The sequence below is a fragment of the Colius striatus genome, chromosome 1 (genome assembly GCF_028858725.1).
Source record: "Colius striatus isolate bColStr4 chromosome 1, bColStr4.1.hap1, whole genome shotgun sequence".
Classification (NCBI taxonomy): domain Eukaryota; kingdom Metazoa; phylum Chordata; class Aves; order Coliiformes; family Coliidae; genus Colius; species Colius striatus.
The window spans coordinates 65,377,047-65,401,633 of NC_084759.1; the positions used below are offsets into that span (position 1 = coordinate 65,377,047).

General features: G+C 39.7%; 1 protein-coding gene and 1 non-coding gene across 2 annotated transcripts; both read left to right on the top strand.

Moving 5' to 3' along the window:
- RNF149 (ring finger protein 149) lies at window positions 1-24,266 on the top strand. The gene is made up of 8 exons (XM_010208796.2): window positions 1-647; window positions 8,259-8,509; window positions 10,902-10,970; window positions 13,802-13,884; window positions 14,358-14,454; window positions 17,410-17,605; window positions 18,486-20,574; window positions 23,656-24,266. The coding sequence occupies exons 1-7, from the start codon at window positions 158-160 to the stop codon at window positions 18,542-18,544; spliced, it is 1,245 nt and encodes a 414-aa protein (XP_010207098.2). The 5' UTR covers window positions 1-157; the 3' UTR covers window positions 18,545-20,574; window positions 23,656-24,266.
- On the top strand, window positions 20,874-20,989 carry LOC133624739 (small nucleolar RNA SNORD89). Its single transcript, XR_009818089.1, has one exon. It is a non-coding gene; the product is annotated as a small nucleolar RNA SNORD89 (small nucleolar RNA).
- Window positions 24,267-24,587: the final 321 nt, after the last annotated feature.

The window sequence follows — 24,587 nt, forward strand, 5'->3', positions numbered from 1 at the left end:
CTCGCCATTAGCCGGGGCGGCGGGCAAGCTCCGCCCGGGGCGGGCAGCGGGTGGCCGCGGCGTTACCTGCGCGGTGCGGGCGTGGGGCAGTAGTGCGGTGCGGCGGCGGGGCGACCTCATCTTCCCGCACCTCCTGCTCGTCGGCGGGCCGCGGCGCATGTGGCCACGGCGGGCGGGCCGGCCAGCCATGGTGCGACGCGCGCGGCTGGCGCTGGTGGCGGCGGCGCTGGTGGCGCTGGGGGCGCCGGTGGGCGAGGGCGCGCGGGCCCTGGAGTGGTACACGGCGTGGGTGAGCACGGCCTACGTGGAGCCGCTCAGCAACCGCACGGTGCGGGGCAACACGGAGAGCGGCCGCTACGGGGACAGCTCCCCCAAGGAGAGCGCCCAGGGCCTGGTGGGCATCCCTCGCGGCGCCTCGCCGCGGCATATGGAGGGTTGCGCCGCCGACACTGACTACGACGTGCCGCTGCCTCCCGGCGGCCGCGGACCCCCCGAGGGCGACCCGCCACCCTGGATCGCTTTGGTGGCCCGCGGCGGCTGCACCTTCAAGGACAAGGTCACTAACGCGGCGCGGAAGCGGGCGGCCGCCGTGGTCATCTACAACGAGCCCCGCTTCGGCAACAGCACCGTTTCCATGTCCCACTTGGGTGAGCGGGGACGGGATTGGGCTCTTCCCCGCGCTTGCGAAGTGGTCGAGGGAGGTGGTTGTGGTGGGTGGCTTTGTCTAACGCCGGTTCGCCTCGGTGGCTCCGCGCCGCGAGGGATAGGGATCGGAGGAGGCAGAAATCCCCGTGAAAATGATACAAAGGGATTGTGTTTGGTTTCCTCTTCCTTTAAACCTGGCTAGGGAAACGCCGGGACCGTCTTTTGTCTTCCCGAGTTCACCCGAGCCCAGGTGTTGGGAGAAGATGCGGTGAAGCCATCGAAATGGGCAGCCGTGTGGCCGACTGCAGCGAGAGGCGGTGGGGGGGAGAAATGTGTATGTGCACGGCTTGATTTAGAGCTGCCTTTTTCGCTTTGTATCTAGCTACCTTTTTGCTTTGTACCCTCTGGCAGAACGGCTACAGGGTGACAGGTAGGCCGCTTCCTGCAGGCTGTGTGGAAACATGCCAGGTATCTTGAAAATGCCTTCTGGTGCCTTTGAAGGCATAGCTGTAGCTATTTGAAGATAGCTTTATTGTAATAGCTTCATCGTTCTTTCCTGCACAGGTCTGTAAAGAGTCAGAGGTATTGGCATCAGGTAATTCTTGAATGCTGCTGCCTGCGGTAGGAAAGCCTAGAGGAGGATGTTGGCTTCGTGTGTCTCTAAGTGTGCTGGTGATCTGTAGTCTACAGAAAGGATCTGTGATTTCTTGTTGAGATAAGACCCCTAATATTCTGTCTCTGCAGTCTCTGCTTGGGCTATGGTACTAGTCTCCCTGGATTTTATGGACATGGCATCAAATACTTAAATTGAAAGGGAGGGTAAAACCCCTCAAAGCTCTGCAATCTGTTTCCATTTGTAGACTTCAGAGGAACTGAAAGTATTTGGAGGAGGATAAAAAGGCAAAACAAAGCAAGTAAGAAATTTTCCAAATGTGTGTTTTGCATGGTCCTGGTGCCATGAGTTTGTTAATGCCCAGACTGTGATTTCTGATGGTGAGGAAGGGGAAGATCAGGGACTTCTTTGATATAGGACCATAATGTGTTTCTAAAGAGAATAAACTTACTTTCTTTAATATAGTGAACTGAAAATCTTGGTTAGGGAACTGTTTGTTGCTTCATAGTATGTATGGTATATAGGGAGCAAACCAAGTCTCTCTTCTTGGAATATCAAGTGACACCAACTTGAGAGTTGGAGGCATGGTTACCATTCCACATAGCATGCTGCTTGCTTGGGTAAGTCAGCCTTGTCTATCTCTTAGTCCTTAATCCACTGTAAAAGTGGAGGTGGGATGCTAGGTAAGATGTACTTTCGATTTTGATCCCGTGGGGTAACCAAAGTGTTTTGTTTGGCAATAATTCTTTACTCTTTATCAACTGTCAGTTTCTATTTTACTCACTGTCACTCTGTATTGACCAATCAGTGTAAAAAAAAAAAAAAGAATTGCTATTCCTCCCTATGGGGATTTTCCCACATTCCTCTCCATGCCCCACTGTAGCCTCTCATAAGTATTATTTGCTTGTTTGTGGAATCTCCTCCTCCTTTTGTCATCTTGTTTTTTCATAATTTTTTTAAAATCTTCTTCTTTTCCTCCTATCATCTCTGTGCTGCAGAAGACTCACTTGGACTTAATACTTACGTTTGGACTTGCGGGTATAGTTACAGCTATCAGTGGTATAAAGATAAGTGCTCCCTGACTGCTGTTTGTTTTTGGTGAACTGACAGAATCTTGTTGCTAAAATCCCAATATAAAAAGTGAGATTTAATATAGTATATATACAATAATACATTTGTACTCGTTTATACTGACTGTGCAAATGCAGATTGGACCTCAGGTTTGGGTTATTGGGACAGGAATGTAATAATACATCACAATATAATCACTGACTCTGCTGGAGTCAAAAATCTTTGTTTCGTGGTTGAAACTTTCAATCATGTAGATGTTTAATTTTCGTCAGTGCACTTTGGGAATATAGAGAGGAATTACTGCTGGTGTTCTAAATCTTTAGATTTTTTTTTTTGAAGGGGAAAAAAAAGGTCTGAAAAAAATCTGTGGATGACAGGCAAGGAAGAAGGTGGAAGGTAAACCTGTGTCTTACGGGATCCAAGTTTGCCATTCCTGTAAAGGGGTTTGTGAACTGACAGATGATGGAAGAAACACTGGTTTTTTTGGAGGAGTACTGAGAATAAATACTCTGGGAAGTCTGTGGTGCTGTAACTAAGGAGTGGAGTTACATGCATAAGGAGCATCCACTCAATGGATTCATAGTTTTGTAGCACTGAAAATGATGTGAGATGGAACAATGGTTACGGCTGAGAGAAGTGCAGCCTAAATGATTTCAGGGTGATCAGTGGATAACTTCTGATCTTGGAGTTTCATCTTTTCATTCTTTTTCTGAAAATCCTGGCTTTTGAACTTTCTGCCGTGTATGGTGCGTGTATGCTATTGTTGGTTGCTTTTTTGTTGTTGTTTTTAGGCATACTACAACTTCAGGAAAAAGAGAGATTCTTAATTAGTCAAAGAAATGTTTTTTTCTCTAGCTAATGTCAAAGCATTTAATAAAGGAAAAATATTCCAAGTACTCTGCAGTTCAGTTATTTTTCATGCATATCTTGTGAGTTTCATGAGTGCAATGAGTAGGGATTTTAATTAAGGTTTTGGAACGGGAGGTTGAATATGTAGCCTTGCAATCTGTCTCTCCTTCTAAAAGAAAGTTCTTCAAATGTGACTGTTGGTGTGTCTGATGCTTTTTGGACCTTTGCTCTCTGCCTGAATGACATTGTTGAAAATGCTGGATGACTTTCCTCCTTGAGGGAAGTAATAATGAAACAACTTCACATGTGGCTGAGGAGGTTTTTTTTTTTTCCAGTGGAAGAGACTCATTTTACCAGAATGACTCAGGAATTTGTGCTTCAGTTATTGAATCTGAATAGTATAAACTCCAAGTTAGGTTTTGCAGGACTGCAGACTTTTCAGGCAGTCTTAACTCTTAATTTTTGGAAGTGATAGTGAACTTAACACAGTACAGAGGCTTTAAATTCCTTTCCAAAACCAAAATAAGTACTGTATGTAAATATTAGCTGGGAGTGGTGTGGAGAGAAGTGTGAAGAAGCAAGGTGTGGAGTATTGTGGAGAGCAGGCTGAGGAGAGTTAGAGGCTCAGTGCTGGTTATGAAATAAGGGGGAGGTAGAGGCATATTACAGTGAAAAGAAAAATGGTTCATGTTACATTTTTCATGTTATACTTAATGGTCCACATTGAGCCACTTCTCAGTCCTCTTTCAAGTTGGGATTTGGTGATCCTGGTAAGAATGTAAGTTTGATACCTTGAAGACTACGGAATAAAACAGTGTTCTTGACACACAGGGGAAGGAGGAGAAGGGATGCTGGCTATGCTAGTTTGAGATAGATCTGAAGTAGTGCTTTCAGTATGGCTTGTGGATTTAAGGGAAGCTTAGTACCCCACTTTGGGTGGATTACTTTGGCTACATAAAGAAAATGATCTTTGATTCACTTCAACTTTGCCAACATAACCCAACCAATTCTTTTGTTCATTGTCATGGTTTTTCATGCAGATGTATTGATCAAAACGGATGTGAAGGATTTTGTACTCATGATTCTATAGGAAGCTCTTGCCAGCTCCAAAGTCACACTTAGGGTTATTTTGACATGTAGTTCAACTCTTTGCCACGTTGCTCTCAGCACTACTCCAGATTCTCAAGTGGCATGTGACATCTGCATTACTGATTCATTTTAACTATAGCTTCTGGTACTGTTCTACAGAACAGAAATAAGTAGCTTGCTTAACTCAGTGACATTGAGTTGCTATGTTGTTCTGAAGAAGCAGGAGCAGACCTAGTTATGCTTAGACCTAGTTTATACATAAGAGTGCATTCATGTTGGAAATGTGAGAAAAGAGGAATGTGTACCAGTGTTGATTTGTGTGACTACTTGAGTCTTCTGGTTACACATCCTCCTTGAGGCAAGTGAAAACACAACATGTAGCACGGATTTGCTGAGATGAGATGGGGATAGCTGGTTGGGACAAAGCTTGTCGTTGGACTGTTAGTGTACTGTTATGCGTTTGGTAAAGGTCAGAGACATTTGTTTGGACCAGGAGTTAAAGAGAACGTTCAGTGCTAATTGTGGAAATATTAGTAAGGAGCCTATGCTTAAATCTAAAGGCTGATCTCAAATATTTTTACCACAGTGTTCAATTTCTGGGAGCCTTTAGGTGTCTCTCATGAGGACAAAAACTATAGTATGTCTGCAGTTGGTTTCTGGATGATAGAAAGATATTTCCAGGGGTGAATGAGAATAAATGTGGTAGTTTGGGATGCTTGGAATCAAGATCTCTATCTGTACTACTTTTTCCTCCTCAAAAGGGTGCTAGTTTCCATTTGCAAGAGAGGGCTAGCAATATTAGCAGTAAAACTGACCTTGGCAGACTGGCAGAAAACATACTTTTGTCCTCAGAGTTTGAAATTTGCCCTCCTTCACAGGGATCCTAAGGATCTGCCAGCTCTCAGTCTTTTATTTGGATGATAAATGTTAAAAAATCCCCACATACCAGATTTCAAGTCTACCTGGTTCCACTGAAACATCAATCAAACCTAGAAAAGAAAACAAGTTTACTCTAGCGGAGTAAAAATGTGGTTGGTTATTGCAAAATTAGAAGTTATAGGAAGGAAAAGCCAACAAAATATGCTCTCAGTAGTACACGTAGGTGACATTTGGGAGTTCTTTGAGAAAGTGATTTGAGGTCTCAGAATTGTGTTGCAGTTGAAGAAGCTGGTGGAATGACTCAACAGCATTTCAGTCTTTGAATAGTATATTTCAGAACAGAAGTCTAAAATTAGTGAGGAATGAGTTAAAGCCCTTAGTCTTAAAGGCTGCACAGGGAAACTGCTTCTCTGAGACTGCTCTTGTTGCTTTTTTAATAGAGAATTTCAGTTGGTTTCTTCTTCCCCTCCTTCTGTCTTGTGACCTTCAAGGCCATTGTCTTTAGTTACATGTATTTTTTTTTTTTATCATCAACGCTTTAAAACTATTAAATGCTTTTAATGGCTGTTATTTATTTTCATGGCATACTTGTGTTTGTTCTGAAACTAGAAGATGTCATGGTGTCTAGCAGACATTGCCCAAGAGAATTCTGATTTCCATTCCAAGGCAATAACTGGCTGATAGTTGGACATGCTAGTGACAAAACAGAGAAAGGCATTACTGATTGTTGTGGGGTTTTAAATACCTCTTTGTTTGAAATGGTGCAGTGAACTAGATAGCAGGATTAAATTGATTTAAGATTTTGGGCTTGAGAAGGAAACCTTTATTGATTTAAAAATCCAACGTGCCTCTAATCTTGAAACTCTCTTTTCTTTCCCAAGCCTCAATAAAACTATATAAATCTTTCCAGCACTAGCCATCCTTAGGCACTCCTCCTGTTATTTGTAACTCTTATAGTTGATTAAGGACACAGGACCTAATCTCCTGATTTAGGTATGTGGACAACAGTTCTCAGTAATGTGAGATAAATTTCTGCCTTCATACATTCTTTTCTTGTTAACTCCCTGTGGGGTTTTGCAGGGTCAGAAGGCCAGGAGTGTTTCACACACTCTCTGCCCTGAGATTCATGAGTCTGGTAATGCTTTCATGCTGGTTCAGAGAGGAGAATAGTATTAATTAACTAATTCTTAGTATGCTTGAACTTGTGGTATCATGTGGATTGGCATGTTTTTGTCGAGTAGAACTAATTAGCAGAGCCTAGTTGCTTGCAGATTTGTCCTGTTTGTCTTCATCTTTGCTGTTTTGTGTCTCCTCACACATCCACTGGCCAAGGCAACACGTGTGGGAGGTGAGCAGGGTGCCTGAGAGGAGGTACAAGTTTGGCCTCTTTCCCCAGTAGTGTATTTTTCTTTGTCTCTCTGCACCATCGTCAAAGCATCCAGAAATGTAGCCTTGTTTGGAAGATCTACCTTGTTTCTGAGTCTGGATCTTGGCAGATGGCTTCTTATAGTAGGTGATCACAAGTGGGATAGTTGCATAAGGTGAAGCTGAAAAAGGGTAACTGGCATAGAGGTAGGAGGGTTATTCAACTACTAAGTGCAGCCTTTAGTTTTTCATCCACAGCAGACTGTCTGCACCTTATGGAGGGGAGGAGCTGCTACATACAGAAGTGAAACTTCTGCAAATTCCCCTTGGCATGGTAGAGGAGTAGGCAGGTCCATGAGGTATCACAGCCAGAACCGTCTCAACTAAAGGAGGTTATTTGCATTCTTTCAGGCAGATAGCTCTTTGTCTTAGCAGGCAGAGAAGTGGGTGAGTCCAGAATGCTGCTTTGAGTTCTGAAAATCACCACTTGATGCAACGTTATAAATTAGGCAACCGTTTCTATTGACATAGCTTCTGAGTAGTTAATCTAACACGCCCTGGGGGGAAAAAGGCTTTTAGTCTACAGTGAGAGGTCTTGCAGGTAGGTAATCTTGTGAGTCTAAAAAATAGCTGTGACACTACAGCTTTAGCTTTCTGGCTAGGAAAACCCTTCTCTTCATTCTTCCTTTACTTTCTGTCTGAACCAAGCTTAGATTTACATTTTCCTCAGATGTAGGAGTGCAAATTCATCTATAAAGCCATGACTTCCAAAGGGTGTACAGCAGTGTTGGTATGCACAGAGTAAGAACTATTCAAATAAAAATATCCTAGACCAATGAAAAGGGGACACTTTAAACAAGTACAGTTGTTTGTAATTTATTTTGTAATACTTGGGTTAGATGTTTGAGACAATACTAGAGATGCTTCCAGACAAAAAGGAGTGAAACTCTAGTCACAGGGAATCTTTGGTTTCTTCTAGTCAGTCTTCACAGTATCTTACAGGTTTTGGTGGCAGTATGGTACTTAAATATATATTTTTGTGTGTGTGTGTTTGTTCAGTCTTTGAGGTTTTTTGAATTAGGTAATTTTTCTTACAAACTGGGTGCTTTTGAGTTCCAATGTAATAGAAAAATCCTTTGGTTCCATGCTCCCCAAAAAGTCCCCAAGTATTTCTTGACAACGTCTTGTCATGAACTCTCAGTACATTTGAATATCTAGTATTTAAGGATCTTTAAGCATTTCAACATATAATGTAATTTAATGTTAAATGTCTGAACCTTTTTTCGCTTCTTGTACACATGTCCAGTGTAATTGTGCTATAGATTCAGATTCAAACTTAATTGAATGAATCTGTCTTTCGTGGTATTCACATACTGACTCTATCTGTAGCTAAAATTCCCACACTGACAAATAACAGACTAGAACTTGAGCAACTTCAAGATGAGACGTGTGTAACTTGCCTGGGTGTTTTTGCATGGCATCCACATCCCACCTGATTGTGTAGAATAAGGAATATAGGGCCTTAAATTGTAACAGATGCATCTTTACTGATGATCTTGTGTTTGAGAGTTTCATCAAGTAAATAAAGGGTTCTTTACTAGTGAACTTGATCTCAAGTCTGCCGTGCCTGAAAAAAAATCTGAGATTTTCCTTGAACTTGTGACTTGGAGGCCTAAATTACCATCAAGCCAGAATGCCTAAATTTTTGCTGTGATGACTGACTTCTTTTCTTTTCCCCTTCCAACAGGAACAGGAAATACAGTGGTGATAATGGTTGGCTATCCAAAAGGAATAGAGATATTGGAGCCAGTACGAAGAGGGATCCCAGTAAAAATGACTATTGTTGTTGGCACACGACATGTGCAGGAATATATTAGTGGTCAGTCGGTTGTGTTTGTAGCCATTGCCTTCATCACCATGATGATTATCTCTCTCGCTTGGCTCATATTTTACTATATACAACGTTTCCTGTATACAGGATCACAGTTTGGAAACCAGGTAATTGGAGACGATGATACTTTAGACTATTGACCATCTTCTCATGTCAAATCAGTCACTTACCTTTGCTTGTTCATTGAAGCATTCTTAAAGATCTGTGCCTTCTTGCTACTTTACTATTTGTGAATGCTACTCAGTAATGATTAGTGAGGCTAATAAGTAGTATGCTAAATGGCATTGCAAGTTTGTCTAGGTGTAATTATTAGATACTCATATGAAGTTGGAGGAAATGTATTTAGCTACTTGTCAATAACAGAGTAAAGGCAGCTGCTTCTGTGATTTGTCACCTAAGTTTTGATGTGAAAAAATATTTTCATTCTTTGTTAATTTTAATCTTGAAAGTACTAACTTCTCTGACTAGACCTTTTAATGGAAAGAGACCATGTTAATTTTTTTTTCCTTAAAGGGCTCTGAAGTAGTTAGGGCTAGGATTTTTGGTCCTAAAGCTCTATGAAAACTACTTTTGATACTTGTAATCCTACCACTCTACTGTAGAGTACCTAATTGCAGCAGATTAGAAGGAGCATGTGTGATGAGATTAAGCTCTCTTGGACTACCTGAAGTGTTGGGCAGTGGGAATACAGGGAAGATCAAGAAGGAATAACTTTGCTACTTATCTGCCCCTTCTACATTCCTGCTCTTTAATGGGTTAAAAAAGAAGTCAGCTTTATTTTTTTTTTCCCCTGAGCAAAGTACTGCTTCATAATTTAGGTTGCATGGGACCTAGGTTATTTGGTTCAAACCCCAACTTTTAATGGACATGTTGAGGACCTAGTCTAGGTAAGTTTTGAAAATATCATAGGATGGCATTTCCCTGTGATTTTCAGTTCTTGCAAATAGATTAGATTCCATCGTTAGCTCTATACCATAGTTCTTGACTAAAAGTGAAAAATAGTCACACTTGTTTTCCTTTGCAAGCAGTTCTTTTTTTATGCCCAATTCAGAACAAAAAGAATATTTGAAATGATTGCTTATTCTTTTGACTTGCTCAGCCTTCTGCTTGAACATGTGTATTTTAGCTTTAAGGGAGGAGGGAAGGGAATTTGTTTGCCTTCAGGAGTCTCTACTCGGATTAGGATTTACAGGACTCTTTCAGGAAAGTACTTGATTTGTTTTTTCAGTAACTGAGGATAACACATGGGACTTCTGTATTGGTTAAACTTGTAGTCTCTGTGAAATATTGGTTCCCCAGAGTCAGAGTCTTGTCTTTTTTTTTTTTTGTTATTAACTGTTAAGTCTTAGAACTCAGATTCTGAGAATACTTTCAAGAAAACAAAATTTTTGAGATGCGTTTATAAAAAAGGGCTGTGCTTTTGTGTTGTAACAGTTGTCTGGTGAAGAATGTTGCTTCTTCCTGTTGAGTTTAGTATAGTTCACGCTAAGGGAAGTTCACATGCTTTATGAGTAATTTAAGAGTGTTTTTTAGGGTAAATGTGATCTTTCCCAGAAAGATGTACCACAGATTCTTAATAGATTTTGCTATTGGACTTGTCATCTAAATGTGTCTTAATTAAATGAAATTGTCTAGCATTAGAAGGTTATTCTACTTCCTCAATTCTCCCTTTTTTGGTTTTCATTGACCATTTTAACTTACAAAACTATAAGAAGTTTGAAAATGATGTGAATATCTTGATCAAGATCTATCATTGGGAGTCTTTAAAGAATTTTTGAAACAAAAAGCCACTTTTCTAACCCAAAGTAGCTAACACTTTGTCTTGGTATACAGTACTGCTTTTCTTGCTTCCCCTGAAAGCACAATTAGGACTGTTACTGTATAGAAGTCCAGTATGGTGTCTCATGTCTGTTAAGCCTTTCTTGTCATCTCCTTTGCATAATGTGTCCTTTCAGTGCAAAGTTTTGTATGGTGTGTGAGACAGTGTTCAACTGAGGGGGTAGTATTAATAGCTACAAGCAGCCTTTTGACATGGTGTCCATCTGTAGGCTGCCCAACAAGATTCCACCACCTTTTCTCAAGCTGCTGCAAAACCTACTGTGTGCCTTGCTCTTGGGCTTGCCTAACTAGAAAGTCTGGTTGTACGGCTATTGTTTCAGCTCTGACCACCTCTAAAGCCTACATGAGTTTCAGTTTGCCTGTGCAGGAAGGTGCATAACACAATGTCAGCTTGGTCTGCAAAGTTCTGCAGTGGTTGAGATCATTCTAAAAGCAGTACACTTACAGATAGTGCTTGCTGCCATGCCCTGAGAATGTAAAACTTGCAGTTCTTCAACATCTATTGGCTCGAAGTATTTTGTAAACAAATTAGTTAGCCAGGGATTAATTTTTTTAGATGCATTTAGAAGACTTGGCAATCCACATGTGAAGTATTTAAAAGCTTTGAAATGTAGCTCTTAAAACCAACTTAAGTACTAATACATGAAATCTTTATTTAAGGGCCATAGGAAAGAAACCAAGAAAGCAATCAGCCAGCTTCAGCTGCATACTGTGAAACGTGGAGAAAAGGTAATTCAGTGGCTCTGGTTATTGCTGTATAATTTAAAAACTGTTGGAATATCTTTCTAGAATTTAAAGTTAAATTCTCACAACATAATTGCAAGGGGACTTAAAATTTTAGGCTCACTGTAGAGTTTTTACTTACAAGGCAGAATTTAAAATCGAAGAGTCAAAATCGAACTACTTATATTTCATAAGGCTGTTTTGTTGCAGATAAATTCTGGTTAAACAGAACATTGCAAGAGACTACAGGGCTGATAATGTAAAAGTGAGGAAACACTAATATCTTCTCATCACTTGAAAACATCAACAAGTGCATTGCAAAACACTTCCCTAGTACCCATTGGTTGCGCAGTTCTTGCAGCTGATGTAATATTTTGTTTTCTAAAAAGAATCTTTTTGTTGATCAGAAGGCCTTAGAAATCGAAAAAGCTTTGAAAAATGAAACACTTGTTTCATCTCCTAACATACAATACCTTTATGGAGCTGTTATTATTTGAAACAATTTTTTTAGGAGTACATTTCTATTTATTAAAAGCTAATCTAAAAATTAAAACTGCTTTCAGGAAGTTAGCTTGGACAGTGTATGGCCTAAACTCTTAGCTATATTAGAATAACTTTAGAAAAAGCCAAGATTTTGAAAGAAAATACTGTTTTAGTCAGAGTTTTAGGCCCCTCTGATGCTAAATGCTAAAGTAGCTTTTGACTAGACTTTACTACATAGACATTTTTTCCCCAACTTTTGTCTCATTAGTTTTTACTGAAGGACTGTTTTGCTCAGAGATGAAAAACAAAGATTAGTGGGGTTTTTTTAATTGATGAATAAAATGTAGGTGAGAAAGTTTTAAAAGCTGTGGTTCAACAGAAGCTGTTCAGCTTCAGATCACATGCCACAGAAAATGTCCTTCATTTGATGAATTGGTTTTGAGATTTTAAAACCCAAACTGCTTTGAACTTGCCTTTTTTCCTCTTATGCGTTCAGCACATTTAAGTAGCATTTTACAAGTTTTTATTACTTCAAATTATATTCTAAATGCCATCAAAAAGTAATCTGTTTCAAGCTGTGAACAGAGGGATATTCATACTTCTGTTCATACAATGATAAGATCAGAGATGAAGAAAGATGGAATTGAACTGAAACTTGTGTAAAGCAGTATAAAAACATAACATCAGCACAGGAAGAAAGGGGTATAAAAGGGTCATCGTGAAACCTATGGTGAGAACCACAAGGAAGATGTTAACAGCTTTTAAGTTGATGTTCAGTAAGCCTCTGAAAAGGTTTTGTATTGTGAGACTTTTGCAGTGTCCCAGGTTGTTCCTTCCTATCAACATTCTGTTGACTGAAATTAATTAAATGGGGGAATTTGAAGTTATTACACAGTATGCTGGTTTTAACTATGAATTCTCTGTTAAGCAATGTAGAATGAGATAAGATGAAAATATCTATATTAAAATGAATTTTTTTTTCTGCTTGGTAAATCATGTCTTACAATTGTATTTGAAACACCCTACTCTCAGCAAATTTATGTAACTTGCTGGTGCAGCGTAAATTTCATGAACTAATTTAAACTTACATGGAAGTTCAACCCTGTCTGCTATGTAAATGTACGTGTTCCTCCTTTAAATTTTTCCTTTCAGCCATTTAAAAGAGTGTATTTCTTTTATTGAGACACAGTATAGTCTTTCATTATCCCTTGTTTTCGGGTTGAGTTATTTAACTAAAAATAGGTCAATATTTTAAAAATGTATTTGCTATCATGTAGATCTGTCCTGAGAAGCTTATGGGATTATTGTAAAATGGACACTCATTTGAATATGTGCCTACATATGGCATGCTTGGATTTTGCCTCTCGTACAGAACAAAAAAATACTTGTTACCAAATAAGTACTCGTTTTAACTTTGCTTATATAAAAAGCCTTAATTTGATTTAGTTGGGAATTTAAGTCATTAATTGTGTAACTTGTTAGCATGCAAAGGAGGGGAAAACTTGCCCTGAATGTGAAAGTTTGCTTGCAGTACTAATTCATTTGGGTGTTTATGGTAATGAAATTGAAGTGCTTCAGTAAGCAGCAAACAAAAAACTACTAATTTTGTGGAGATGAAAGGGAATAAGTTGGCTCACTCTCTGTTCTTTTAATATGTTTTTATACAACCCAGTTAACATTCAGTTATTTCTCTTGCATCTGGAGATACCCATCATAGTTGAAGTGCAACTAAGCGAGAAGACAGTAAGACCTTTTAGGAAAGATAATTAACTCTTAGAAACAAAATGAGGTGGAGAAATACTGCATTTTGACTGTCTGTGTGAGCTTGGAGACAAGTTTTTAAAAAAAATCTCAGTTTGAGAATTTCAACCTTTTTCCGTTTGCTCCGAACAGAGATCTGCTAGGACGTGATATAAAAAAGTGGGGAAGAAGAGATTTGCAGTATTCAACCCCAGGCATCTCTTCCTAGTGAAGAACATGGAAGTCTTTGAGACCATCAGTTAAGAATTAGATTGTGTGCTTTCAGCTGTGCTGACATCTTTTAAAGTTTCTTAATTTATTTATTATTTTAAACTGAAATTTTACTGTGTTCCTATGAGCAAAGCCAATATTTGAGACTTAATGGATTACCCAAGGTGCCATGTATAGCTATTTAAATTAGAAAATTCAGGTTTGGCTGCTTTTAGTGTTTGATACCACTTGCTCAAATCACCTCTTGATGGAATTTTGAATTAAATAAATGAGATCTTTTCACTTGCTAAACCATTTAATACATTTTACATATTGCTGTTACACAAAACTTGTTTTGTAATGAAATATATATGTAATGCATTTAAATGTGTTGTCTTATTTAGGGTTTAGATGTTGATGTGGAAAACTGTGCTGTGTGTATTGAGAACTATAAACTGAAAGACACTGTCCGAATTCTACCATGCAAGTAAGTTGCCGTAATTCTTCTTTCCCCTTCAGCATATTTTCCCCTAAGTATGTGATGAGCTTTCCAGAAACTCTTCTGGAACTCTGGTGACAGAGCTGAAGCTGTGCCATTGGTATAGCCTGTTACACATTGGACAGCACTGAGAGACCATGTAGCACTTAACATCTCTGCAGGGTAAAGGAGCAATGAGGAGAAACGCAGAAGTGAAGCAGTGCATTCTTAAGTTAAAGCTGTACAATCTTGATCTGGTAACTCTGTGGTGTCCTTGTGGTTATTAACATCTCTTATTTCAGAAACCTAGCATGAGAGAAGATGCTTCCAGAACTGTGTCTGTGCTAGAAAATTAAGCAGTACCTTAATTGTCAAGGTTATAAAGGAATGGGTTAATTTTTTTCTATGTAGTAATTTGCATTGTTTGAAGGAATAGTGTGTCACTTTCATGCTAAGTTCTAAAGGGCATTTCTTTTCTTTAGGCATATCTTCCATAGAACGTGCATTGACCCTTGGCTTTTGGATCACCGAACTTGTCCAATGTGTAAACTAGACGTTATCAAAGCTTTGGGATACTGGGTATGTTGTACACTCTACTTTAATCTTCAAGGTAGAAGTACAGTGCAGGAGGCAAGACTTCATGTAACTGATATGCGAACAGTTCTTACTTGATGAGACTGAAGAAGCTGGGCAAAGATGCAAGAGTAATTGAGTAAGAACTGGAAAAACAAGGGAATTTTATGGGTAAAGGCTTAAATGGTGTATCGAGCAGCTTATGAATCCTCTGTGTACTCTTCTCCAATAACCCTCCTTTTTTTGTCTCCAGCTGATGAGAGTAAGTTGAAGCAGAGGTGAGGCAATTGGTCCAAGCTGCAAAGATTTAATTTAATTCAATAGATCTAGAGCATATATTATTTGGTCTTGTTGAGAACTGATTCAAGGGAGGAAATTAGAGTTTTTCTCTTGAGTCTTTGTGTACTTCCACATATGTCCAGTGTTTTATCCCTGTAAATGAGCCAGTACTTAGAACCTTCCTGAAGATATTCACCAGGAATTGGTTAAATAGAGAAAATGATGTGCTCTCATTTCTTTCTGACAGCACCAGAAAAGAAAGATGAAGACACATGCGGTAGGTTACTTGACCCTATTGATAAATAGTCTTGAGTTCCGCTAAAACGCCATAGGCATAAATGTACCTCTACTTTACAGAGATCTTGAGAAAAATAAGGGTGTTCCTTGGTTTCAGGGTCCTTGTCATAGAATAGTTCTGCTTTTCTCTCATATTGTTGCAGAAACTGAGCAGATCTATGCAACACTTTTGTGAATTACTTTTTTTGGTTAGTCAGAGGTGAACATATTCTTGCTATGTAATATATATACCAGCTGGTGGCACTTCTGTGTATTAAGTCAGACTTTACCCCAGAGTTGCAATCACTCTGTCATGTGAAATATCTGTTGCTACTTTTAACATTGTTATGTTAGCAGCTTATGTTTTGCTCACTTTCAGTTCTCGGAGTTGCTGTAACTGTGTGACATTCAGAAGGATATAACCTTTCCTATACAGGCTGAAAACTGAGATACTAGAACCTTATTCCCTGAATTGATGCTGTTGCAGAGAATACTGATACCAAGCCTAACCAGGAGGAGTAATACCTCCTCTGCTTGTTATGCAAAATAAGTGTTGGAAAGAATGTTGAATGGGATTGTGCTAGAGAAGCTCAGTTGTTGGTTGCTTTTTCCCTTGCTTACACATCAATCATTCAAATCCCACTGAAGCTAATAACGTACGAAATCATTCAGTACTTACTTTTTAGCTTGTTTTTTAGCCTGATCCTGATTGACCAATCTAGTTTGTAGAGTGGTTGTGTGAATTTTTTACTGATGTGAGGAAGGGTAAAAAATTGCAAAGAGAAAGGCAGCTTCTTTCAGCAGTGTGCTCGCTGAGTGACGTAACTGCAGACAAGAATGTGCAGCTTTATTGCAGAAATTTACTATACCTTCTGCAAAAACGCCAAAGGTTGAAATCAGTTTTATGGAGAAGAAATAATCCAGATGCTTCAAAATAGTTAAAGCCTGAAAGTAGAAAGGAAGGCACCAAGTCCTATCACCTGGCATTCGTTTTGTGAAGAGTAAGCTATAGTGGTATGGTTCTGCATTATGCTCTTTCATAGAATCATAGACTGGTAGGGGTTGGAAGGTAGCTCTAGAGATCATCTAGTCCAACTCCTCTGCTAAAGCAGGTCCACCTAGATCAGGTCACACAGGAATGTGTTCAGGCAGGTCTTGAAGACCTCCAGAGAAGGAGACTCCACACCCTCCCTGGGCAGCCTGTGCCAGGGCTCCCTTATCCTCACAGTAAAATAGCTTTTCCTTATCTTTAAATGGAACTTTTTGTGTTCCAGCTACTTTCCATTACCGCTTGTCCTGTCACCAGATAACACTGAAAAAAGTGATGCCCCAACCTCCTCTTGATTTCTTACATGAACTACAATTTAGCATGTCTGACTGATTTAGGAGAACACTGTTGAATCTTGTTTCAGTGCTAATTTAATGTCCTAAGTTTCAAAACCTGAAATCATTAATGCCCTTCACCCACACATGTAGAGATTAGTATCACTCGGGTCTTATTTCGTGTTCAATTGTAGCAGTTCTATAGCTTATTAAAATTCAGTACATCTTTAAATATTCTGCTTTTGTGCTAAAGAAGGAATCAGCCAAGAATTAATTATTTCTTAAGATGGGCCTTTGCTAATTGTTTCAGGCGGGGAAAATACTCATTATGAAGTCCATAGAATAGTTACCTGCACTGCACTGTACTTACATATAAATGTCAGTTTGTCAGTGTTTTGGTGAAGTCAGTCTGTTTTAATTTTTTGGAACAGAATTATGCATGTAGGATTTCAAATTACCTTTCAGGATGGATCAGAAATAGCTCATGTTATACAATAGATAAAGTAGATTCCTTTGCCTGTGCAGCAGATATCTTTGTTTCTGCAAAGTGGCAAGCCAGCATATTTGCATTTTTGGAACAGATGTAAAGTTAGGCTGGAAGTAGAAGAAGAGGGAAGTTTGTTATGATGTCAAGTGTTTGCTGACCTCAGTAAAAAAAAAATTGTATTTGCCTAACTGCTGCCTGAAAAGCAGGCTTCCCTAAACTGGTAAAGGATCCATAGGCTTGCTCAGTGAACATTTTGTTTGTGCTAAGCCTGTTTCTAACCAGACTGCAGTAACACTGTTGCTACAGTCTTGAAATAGTCCATCCAAAAGGCTTTCTCTGTTGACTCTTCCTGTCGCTGCACTAGGATTCGGGGTGGCTTTGAAAAAGTAGTTTTTCTTTTGCTTGGCTTTGTTTCTTTGCAATCAGTGAGACTGAAAGTAGACACTGCTCAACACTGTACCCACGAGTGCATAGATAATAGGCAACAAAAGGTGTGGTTTTTTCCCCATAGGGTGAGGTTACAAAGTGGTAACACACAGAATTGTTGGTGCATAATGGTAGACACAAGTGTCAGGTAAATATATTTACTTTTGAAGGGGGACCCTGAAGATGTCCTGGAGGTTCCCATCCCCGAATCAATAAGCGGCAGCGTGTCCGTCGGGAGCCTCAGTATCGCCTTGCAGGATGATGACCGAAACGAAGTGAGCGAATTGTCGGCTTCCTCCACTAATGAGTCTGTTCTGCAGTGCACCAGCTTAAAAGAGGATGCAGGTGAAACCACAGCATTACTTGGTAAGCTGTAATGTCATCTGGCACTTGACGATTCCTAACACCATTCCTTGCATTAGAAGATGCCATTCACTTAGCTTATTAACACTTAGTAGCTTATTAGTAATACTTACTTACTAGTAGTGTTAGTATTGCAGTGCAGACCAGACTGGGTGGTGTCACTACTGATGTTCAAAATACACAACCAGGTAGATTTTGAGAGATTTTTATTGAGCTGGAGAAAACTGGTCTGGGGGGGTTGAGGGGAGGGGAAAGCCCCTGTAAAAAGTGTCTTAGGTTCTCAAGAGGGACAGAGAACTTCTGGAGAGAGTCCAGCGTAGGGCCACCAAGATGATCAGGGGACTGGAACATCTTTCATACGAGGAAAGGCTGCTGGAACTGGGGCTGTTTGGAGGAGATTGAGGGGAGATGTTACTAACATATACAAATAGCTAAAGGGTGGGTGTCAGGAGGTTGAGACATCCCTTTTTTCTATGGTAGCTAGCAACAGGACAAGGGGTAATGGGATGAAGCTGGAACACAAAAAGTTCCACTTAAACATAAGGAAAAACTATTTCACTGTGAGGGTGAGGGAGCCCTGGCACAGGCTGCCCAGAGGGGTTGCGAAGTCTCCTTCCATGGAGGTCTTCAAGACCTGCCTGGACATGTTCCTATGTGACCTGATCTAGGTGAACCTGCTTCTGCAGGGGAGTTGGACTAGATGATCTCTAAAGGTCCCTTCCAACCCCTACCATTCTATGATTACTTACACAGAGACTCTTGAGAACCTTAGGTATATGAGAATATGAAATTTGTTAACAGAGTTTGGATTAATGTATCAGATAAAATGTACTAAAATGGCAAATCAACAAAGAACTTTTTTCTTCTAATCCCTGACTTGTAGATGTGGATGTCAGTAATAATCGCCATGGAGAACATCTATCTAATGGAAATTCCCACTGAATTGCTTCATGGAAGATATCTTGAAGAGACTGTTGAACTATTATTTTTTATTTAATTAGTATGGACTTTTGTCTAGTTAATGGAAAAAAATAACAATGTAAATTATTTTACCTTTCAAACTTTTCTAGCTGGTGTTCCAAAAGGGCTAATAACTAAGAATTTTGTACACAGGGGGATTTTATGAAATCTCCTCTGGATGTCTCATCCTAAAAAAAAGAGATGCAATAACCCTTTTTCTGTAAGCATTGTTACAATGTCATTGTGTTCCAGAGGGCTGTAACAGAGATGAAGACTAGGCAGTGAAAACGGTGTAGAATGTCTAACGGATAAATATTTTGGATGCACTATTTACATTCACTATGTACACATGGAGAACACTTACAAGACTGCAACTGTTAAAATGTTCTGAAAGTTCTTCTCTGTTGTAATTGGAGATGGAGATTCTTAGAAAAGACATAATCTGGCCTTGAAGGAATGAAATAACTTCTCAGATATGTTGCAGATCCTTTTTTTGAGATTAAAAAACTGCTAGTTGCAACTTTCCTTACATGTAACAAATACTAATTTGATCTTGTATTGTGTTCTACTCAGAGTGGATGCTGAGAGAAAAGGAGACTTTCTCCATCTTGCTAGCTTTTTATACTGAATTTGGCAGTAATAGGTTGTGCTAAGGTGGTCTTCACGTGCTGAGCATGTAGACTTATTTAGGTATATGCACACTGGTTACCTCTTTCAATCATAAACTCAGTAGAACAGAGGTAAAGGGCTAATTATGGCTAAAATATATTTATTAGTCTATTTATAAGAATCTACTTAATTCCTTCTTACTCCTGTTCCCATCCTGTCCCACTTAGTTTTGTACAAATTGAAAATGTTTCTTAGGATCTACAAAGTTTGGGTTTGTCTTTTTTCCTTTGCATAGAGATGCTGGAAGTTTTCTCTTGAGTATTCCACATTAGGAGTTTTGACTGGGTTTGCCATTAGCTTTTATTCCTTTCTTTTAGATTAGCAGTATTGTGCCTTATAGTAGAACACTTAAGAAACCCGAAGCATCTGAGAGTAAATATAAACCCTGGCATCTCCCACTATGACCTCTCGTTCAAATATTTATATACTGTAAGTGGTAGGAGGAATTGCTAAACTGTTTTGTAAAGAAATATGTATATTTAAAACACTACTTATTAAGAGGGTTAAGTGACTTGTTTAGGATTTTAGCATTGTCATGTTATGAATAATATGCTACATTCCTCAATTTTCTTTTGTAAAGCTGTTACTACAGGTTGCTTAAAACAGTGTCTTTTACCAGACATTTGTTTTAGAGTGCATTTGTTTTTAAAATGTATATTTGGAATGTTTTTAAGAAAATATGCAATTCTTTTTCTAACTTATATTGAGCTTCAACAGAAGCAATAACTTTTTTTTTAATTTTAGAATGAATGTTCCAGAAATGACAGAGGTTTCAGCTGGGGAAATATAATCTGAACTTCTACTTTGCAGAGCAGATGTTTCACCCTAAATTTCCTTCTCAAAAAAATTCCTATTTATGCCTACTTCCAAAAAAATAAGTCTGCCTCTTCCCTGTAGGAGTGTAACTTTTTAGGTTTACTGGAAAATTGTCAGGTTGTAGTTTTTATGTCACCAGCAGGTGCAAGTTTCTGTGATGCCTTTATCTTACAAGAAGCACATGAGAATGGAATATGACTGACCAGCCATCTCCAAAACTGAACAAATGAAAACGAAAAACAACCCACAACTAAACCAAACGATGTACAGGGACACTTAACGTCTCCAAAAGAAGCGTGTCAACATTTCCAGAACTGCCTTTTTAACTGTCTCTTCGATATTAAAAACAAAGTCTTCTCCCTCTTCCTTAACACAAAACTGGACATTGATGTAGTAAACGATGAGAGGGTTTAAACTCTAGCTCAAGGAGGAACCAAAAGGCGTTATCAAGAGAAGTCTTGTCAGTCTGTGGATTGTGTCTTGCTGATACCTGCAGCGCAATATTCACGCTGGAGAGCAGAAATGTGGTAAGTACTTCAGCTTTTGGTTTTACAGGCATCACAAAAAAAAAGCGTTTCTTAAGAATTGAAGGTGAGGTCTGGAAGAAAAGCTGAAGGACATGCAAACTGAGAAATGTGCTTGTAAAATCTGAAGTGTGCTGGCTTAGAAAAAGAGCCAAGTATGGAGATTCCTGAGGTATGTTTCTAATGCTGGCACTCTGCTGCTTTTCACCCTTTCCAAAGAGTAGTTAGAGTTGTTGCAGTCAAATTGGTTTGTGCATAGTTCATCTTTGATGCAGTTTGGGTCTCGTAAGGCCAGCTGTGCAGCTGAGGAATGATGACAATGAAAGGCCGAATTGCAGTGCCTCCAGCAAGCAGTTTGCTCTCCTTTGGAGCACGATGACAAAAGTCTTCCGAAGCGAATCATTAGTCTGACCTCAGTTAAAAACCTGACACGTACTAGCAAAAGGAGTGGTAGGATAAAGAGGGCAGGACAGGAAAGAGACAATCTAGAAGGCTTAAAACAGGAAGAAATTATTAGAAACAGGAAGCTTGTGACTTGCTGTTACAGCTCTTGTGATACATAACTTGTAAACAGGTGTATGCAGACATAGGTGAATATAGGTTCCCAGACTTTGCTGATCTGGACTGTGTATGTTGGATCAAACCGGTATTCCTAGTTTCTAGCACTTTATCTTACCAAAAGCTTATGAAGGTCAGAACCAAAGAGTCTTTTTTTTTTTCTTTGTCCCGCTTACGAATGTTTTTTTCAGGATAGGTGCCTTGTGACTCCCTTCCCTGCCATCTTGTAGTATCTTTAATCTGACTCTTCTGCTTAGGCTATGCCCTGCCTAACGTGGGAGCTGATGCTATATGTGATGTGGCTTCTTTCTGCCCTCTCCCCTGCCCTGATCTCTTTTCCTGCCTGCACAGTTTTCATAAAACATGCAGGAACTTGTCTCGGAGACCTCTGTCCCTTTGTCACATTTTGCTGTAAGCAGGCAGAGCATTTCTTACAAGAAGTGTTTGTGTGGTACAACAAGACAAAGCTGAAGCACAGAGCCCATGTGAATTGGGCAGCCCCTCAACGGTGATGTTGAATCTCCTCTAGCAGAACTAGGGGATGTTATTGTTGTAGAATGAGTTTTGTTAGTACTGTGTTCATTGGGATGGCTTTGTTAGTTCTAGTCTTGCTGTTAGGGAGAAAAACTTTAAAAAGGAGCTATGAAGATTTCAAACTGGGCTGGTGTTTAAAGGGGAAAACTAGAGGCCTCTCTTTGTTTGGAAATCTATTGATCTACAAATGCCAAATTGGAAAAGAAGTTTGATAGCAATTAACTGTTTACGGTAGCTTCAGCTTTCAGACTTGATGTCTACAGTTTGTTTTTCTTTGCTATTTCAGATATAAATGCCTGTTAATAGTTTTTATTACCTGCAATACTGACTTAACTAGAAGATTTTTATTTCCTTTTACTATTTGATCCCTAGACTGGATTCTTCCTTGGTTCTAAGCCATACTGGGGGGAGATTCTTTGCATGTACTAGAGAAGTTTGATTAGATGGCAGTAACGCCTTCCCCTTGCCTCTCTGCCTTCCCACCTCTCCTCAGGTATGAGACTATAGTCCAGTAATTAGTGCTGGATTCTGGAGGTATGCCAGAGAAGCTGCAGGATAACTACAGTAAGAAAGCTTTTTATCCATGTTGACTTAATGAATTGGGCACTAATATATTCTTGCCAAAACCGGGCTGTTACACCCTGACATGGGACCAAAGTTCCCAAAGTGTAACTGGCACAGAGTAACACCCATTGCAATAACTTTGTCAAAGGTGCAAAGACTTCTGTTTGTTTGGGGTTTTTTTTTTTTAAGCACTTGCTTCAGAAATGGTTGTCCAGGACTTCTGCCTGGCCTGCTGAGCTTTCTTTAAGACCAGGCAATAAGTAGTTGTGTGATGAGGTGCCCAGCAAATGTGTAGTGATGGTTACCCCACTTCTACGCCCTGTGCGTCAGAGGATGAGGCAGAGTCAGTGTCTGTGCTTGCAGGTTTTGATGAGCTCCTTCAGCAGCAAAAGGTGTTGGTTTTATATTATGATGGCAACAGATAGGAGAAAACAGGTTGGGCTGATGATTTCTGTTCTGATGATTTGAGTTCTGTCTAGGCAAGCAGCTACTGCTAGCAGTGCCAGCTGTACTGGTATAGACCAAGAGGTCAAGAATGGCAGTCTGAATTTGTGGAACACTTCTTCAATTGCCACTCTTTGTAATAAAAACATTGAGTTCTTTATATATCAACATTCTGAGTGTCGGTACAACCAGGAATTCTTGCTCAATGGAACATTTAGCACCTTGAATGAAGCCAGTAATGGTGATACTGTGCTGATGGTTAGGGGGGTGTTGAGGCTTTTTTTGAGTGGGGAGGTTGCATGCATAGTTTGCCTTGACTTGACTTTCAGCACTTGGTATTGAAGGCAGTGTTTCTGGGCTGGATGAAGATGCTGAAATCAGTAACAACATACCAACTGTAGCTCTAGAAAGGTGGAACTGAAATCCCAGTAGAGGAATCAGCTGGAGTATCTCATCAGGTTAACCTGGAGGGAATGGAGTTTCTGGTGTTGGTTGCTGAGTGAATCAAATTATGTTGGCAGCTTGACAAGAGCATGTTCTCTATCTCCCCTGAAGCCACTGGGCTGGGCTTCAACCAACTTAATGGCTTGCTGTTACAAGAGGATATAGAGGGGTCTTTTCTGGACTTCCTTTTCTGCTATATTTACTTAGCTGTGTCTCAGATTAAGAGTATGTGATGAACTAATTCAGCTGAAGTGGCTGAAAATTAAGTACATCAAAGCTGTATTTTGACAATATCCTTACTGTGCCATTAACTGAGTTTTGGAGCTTGGCTCAGGGGCTGAAGAGTTGAGGGAGGAGGAGGGAATAGTAAGACTGTCCTGTGGGGTAACTGGAAGAGATACAGTTTTATAGTAGGACTGTGTGGAATTTCAGTTCTTAGAAGATGGCAGCAGCAGCAGGGTTTTTTTTAAACCAGAACAGCTTGTCATGTCTTCTGTCCTTGAGACCGATCTTTACTAGTTATGTTCTTTTCTCTCATAGGTGATATGTGAAGATTTGGGAATTGGAATTGTAGATTAAACATGCACAAATCAAGCTGAAGGCTTTTGTTTTTGTTCAGTATGGGTCCTGATCTTCTCAGATATCCTGCTGTGTTGCAAAACTTGATTTGAGGAAGTTTTAAAAGTGTCTCTATAATTGCATGTGTTTGTGTGAAGAATGCATTGCCTGGAACTGTCCACAATACTTCCATTGGACCTTGAAGCTACTTTTCACCATCTGAAACATGGTAATGATACTGCATTTTTAAATGAGCATATCCTTCTTAATTTGGAAGAGCAAAATAATTTGAGTTTCCATCATTTTGTTAGTCTGAAGCTTAAGTCCAAAACTTTGAAGCCAGTTACTTCTACTATAAACAGAACTGCAGAGAACCATTTGAACTTGCCAGTCTCTCAGCAACTCTTCACAATTGACGGTCTTTTATGGTAACCTTGTACTAACTTGGTTGCATTGTTTGGACTAAGCCCTGGGCTGTCTTTTCCATGGTGTATGTACAACTGTAAGAATGTCAAGTTATGCATTGTTGATGTAACTTAATGGCTAAAAAGCTCAAATTCTGTAATAAATTATACAGACCTTTTAAAGAGCAATGTCTGTGGTTTTGTTTCTTCGCTATGCTTATGTAAAGGAGTCTGAGCTACTCAGCACAGCCCCACCCAAGCTTCATTTCATCCTGGGTGGCTGTCAGCAGGGTGGGGAGTCTTCCCTGTGCCTCCAATACCTAGTTTTTGGGCAAGGTTTAAATTCTTTTCAAGTAATTCTGTAAATCATAAGGTAGCTTGCCATGCCTTGACACAGCAGGCATCAGCCTTCTCATTGAGCCTCTTGCTTTGTCAAAGGTGTAGCACCAAGTTGCAAAGAAAATCCTAAAGTGTATTAACATTTTAACCACACTTTTGAAGAAGGGTACA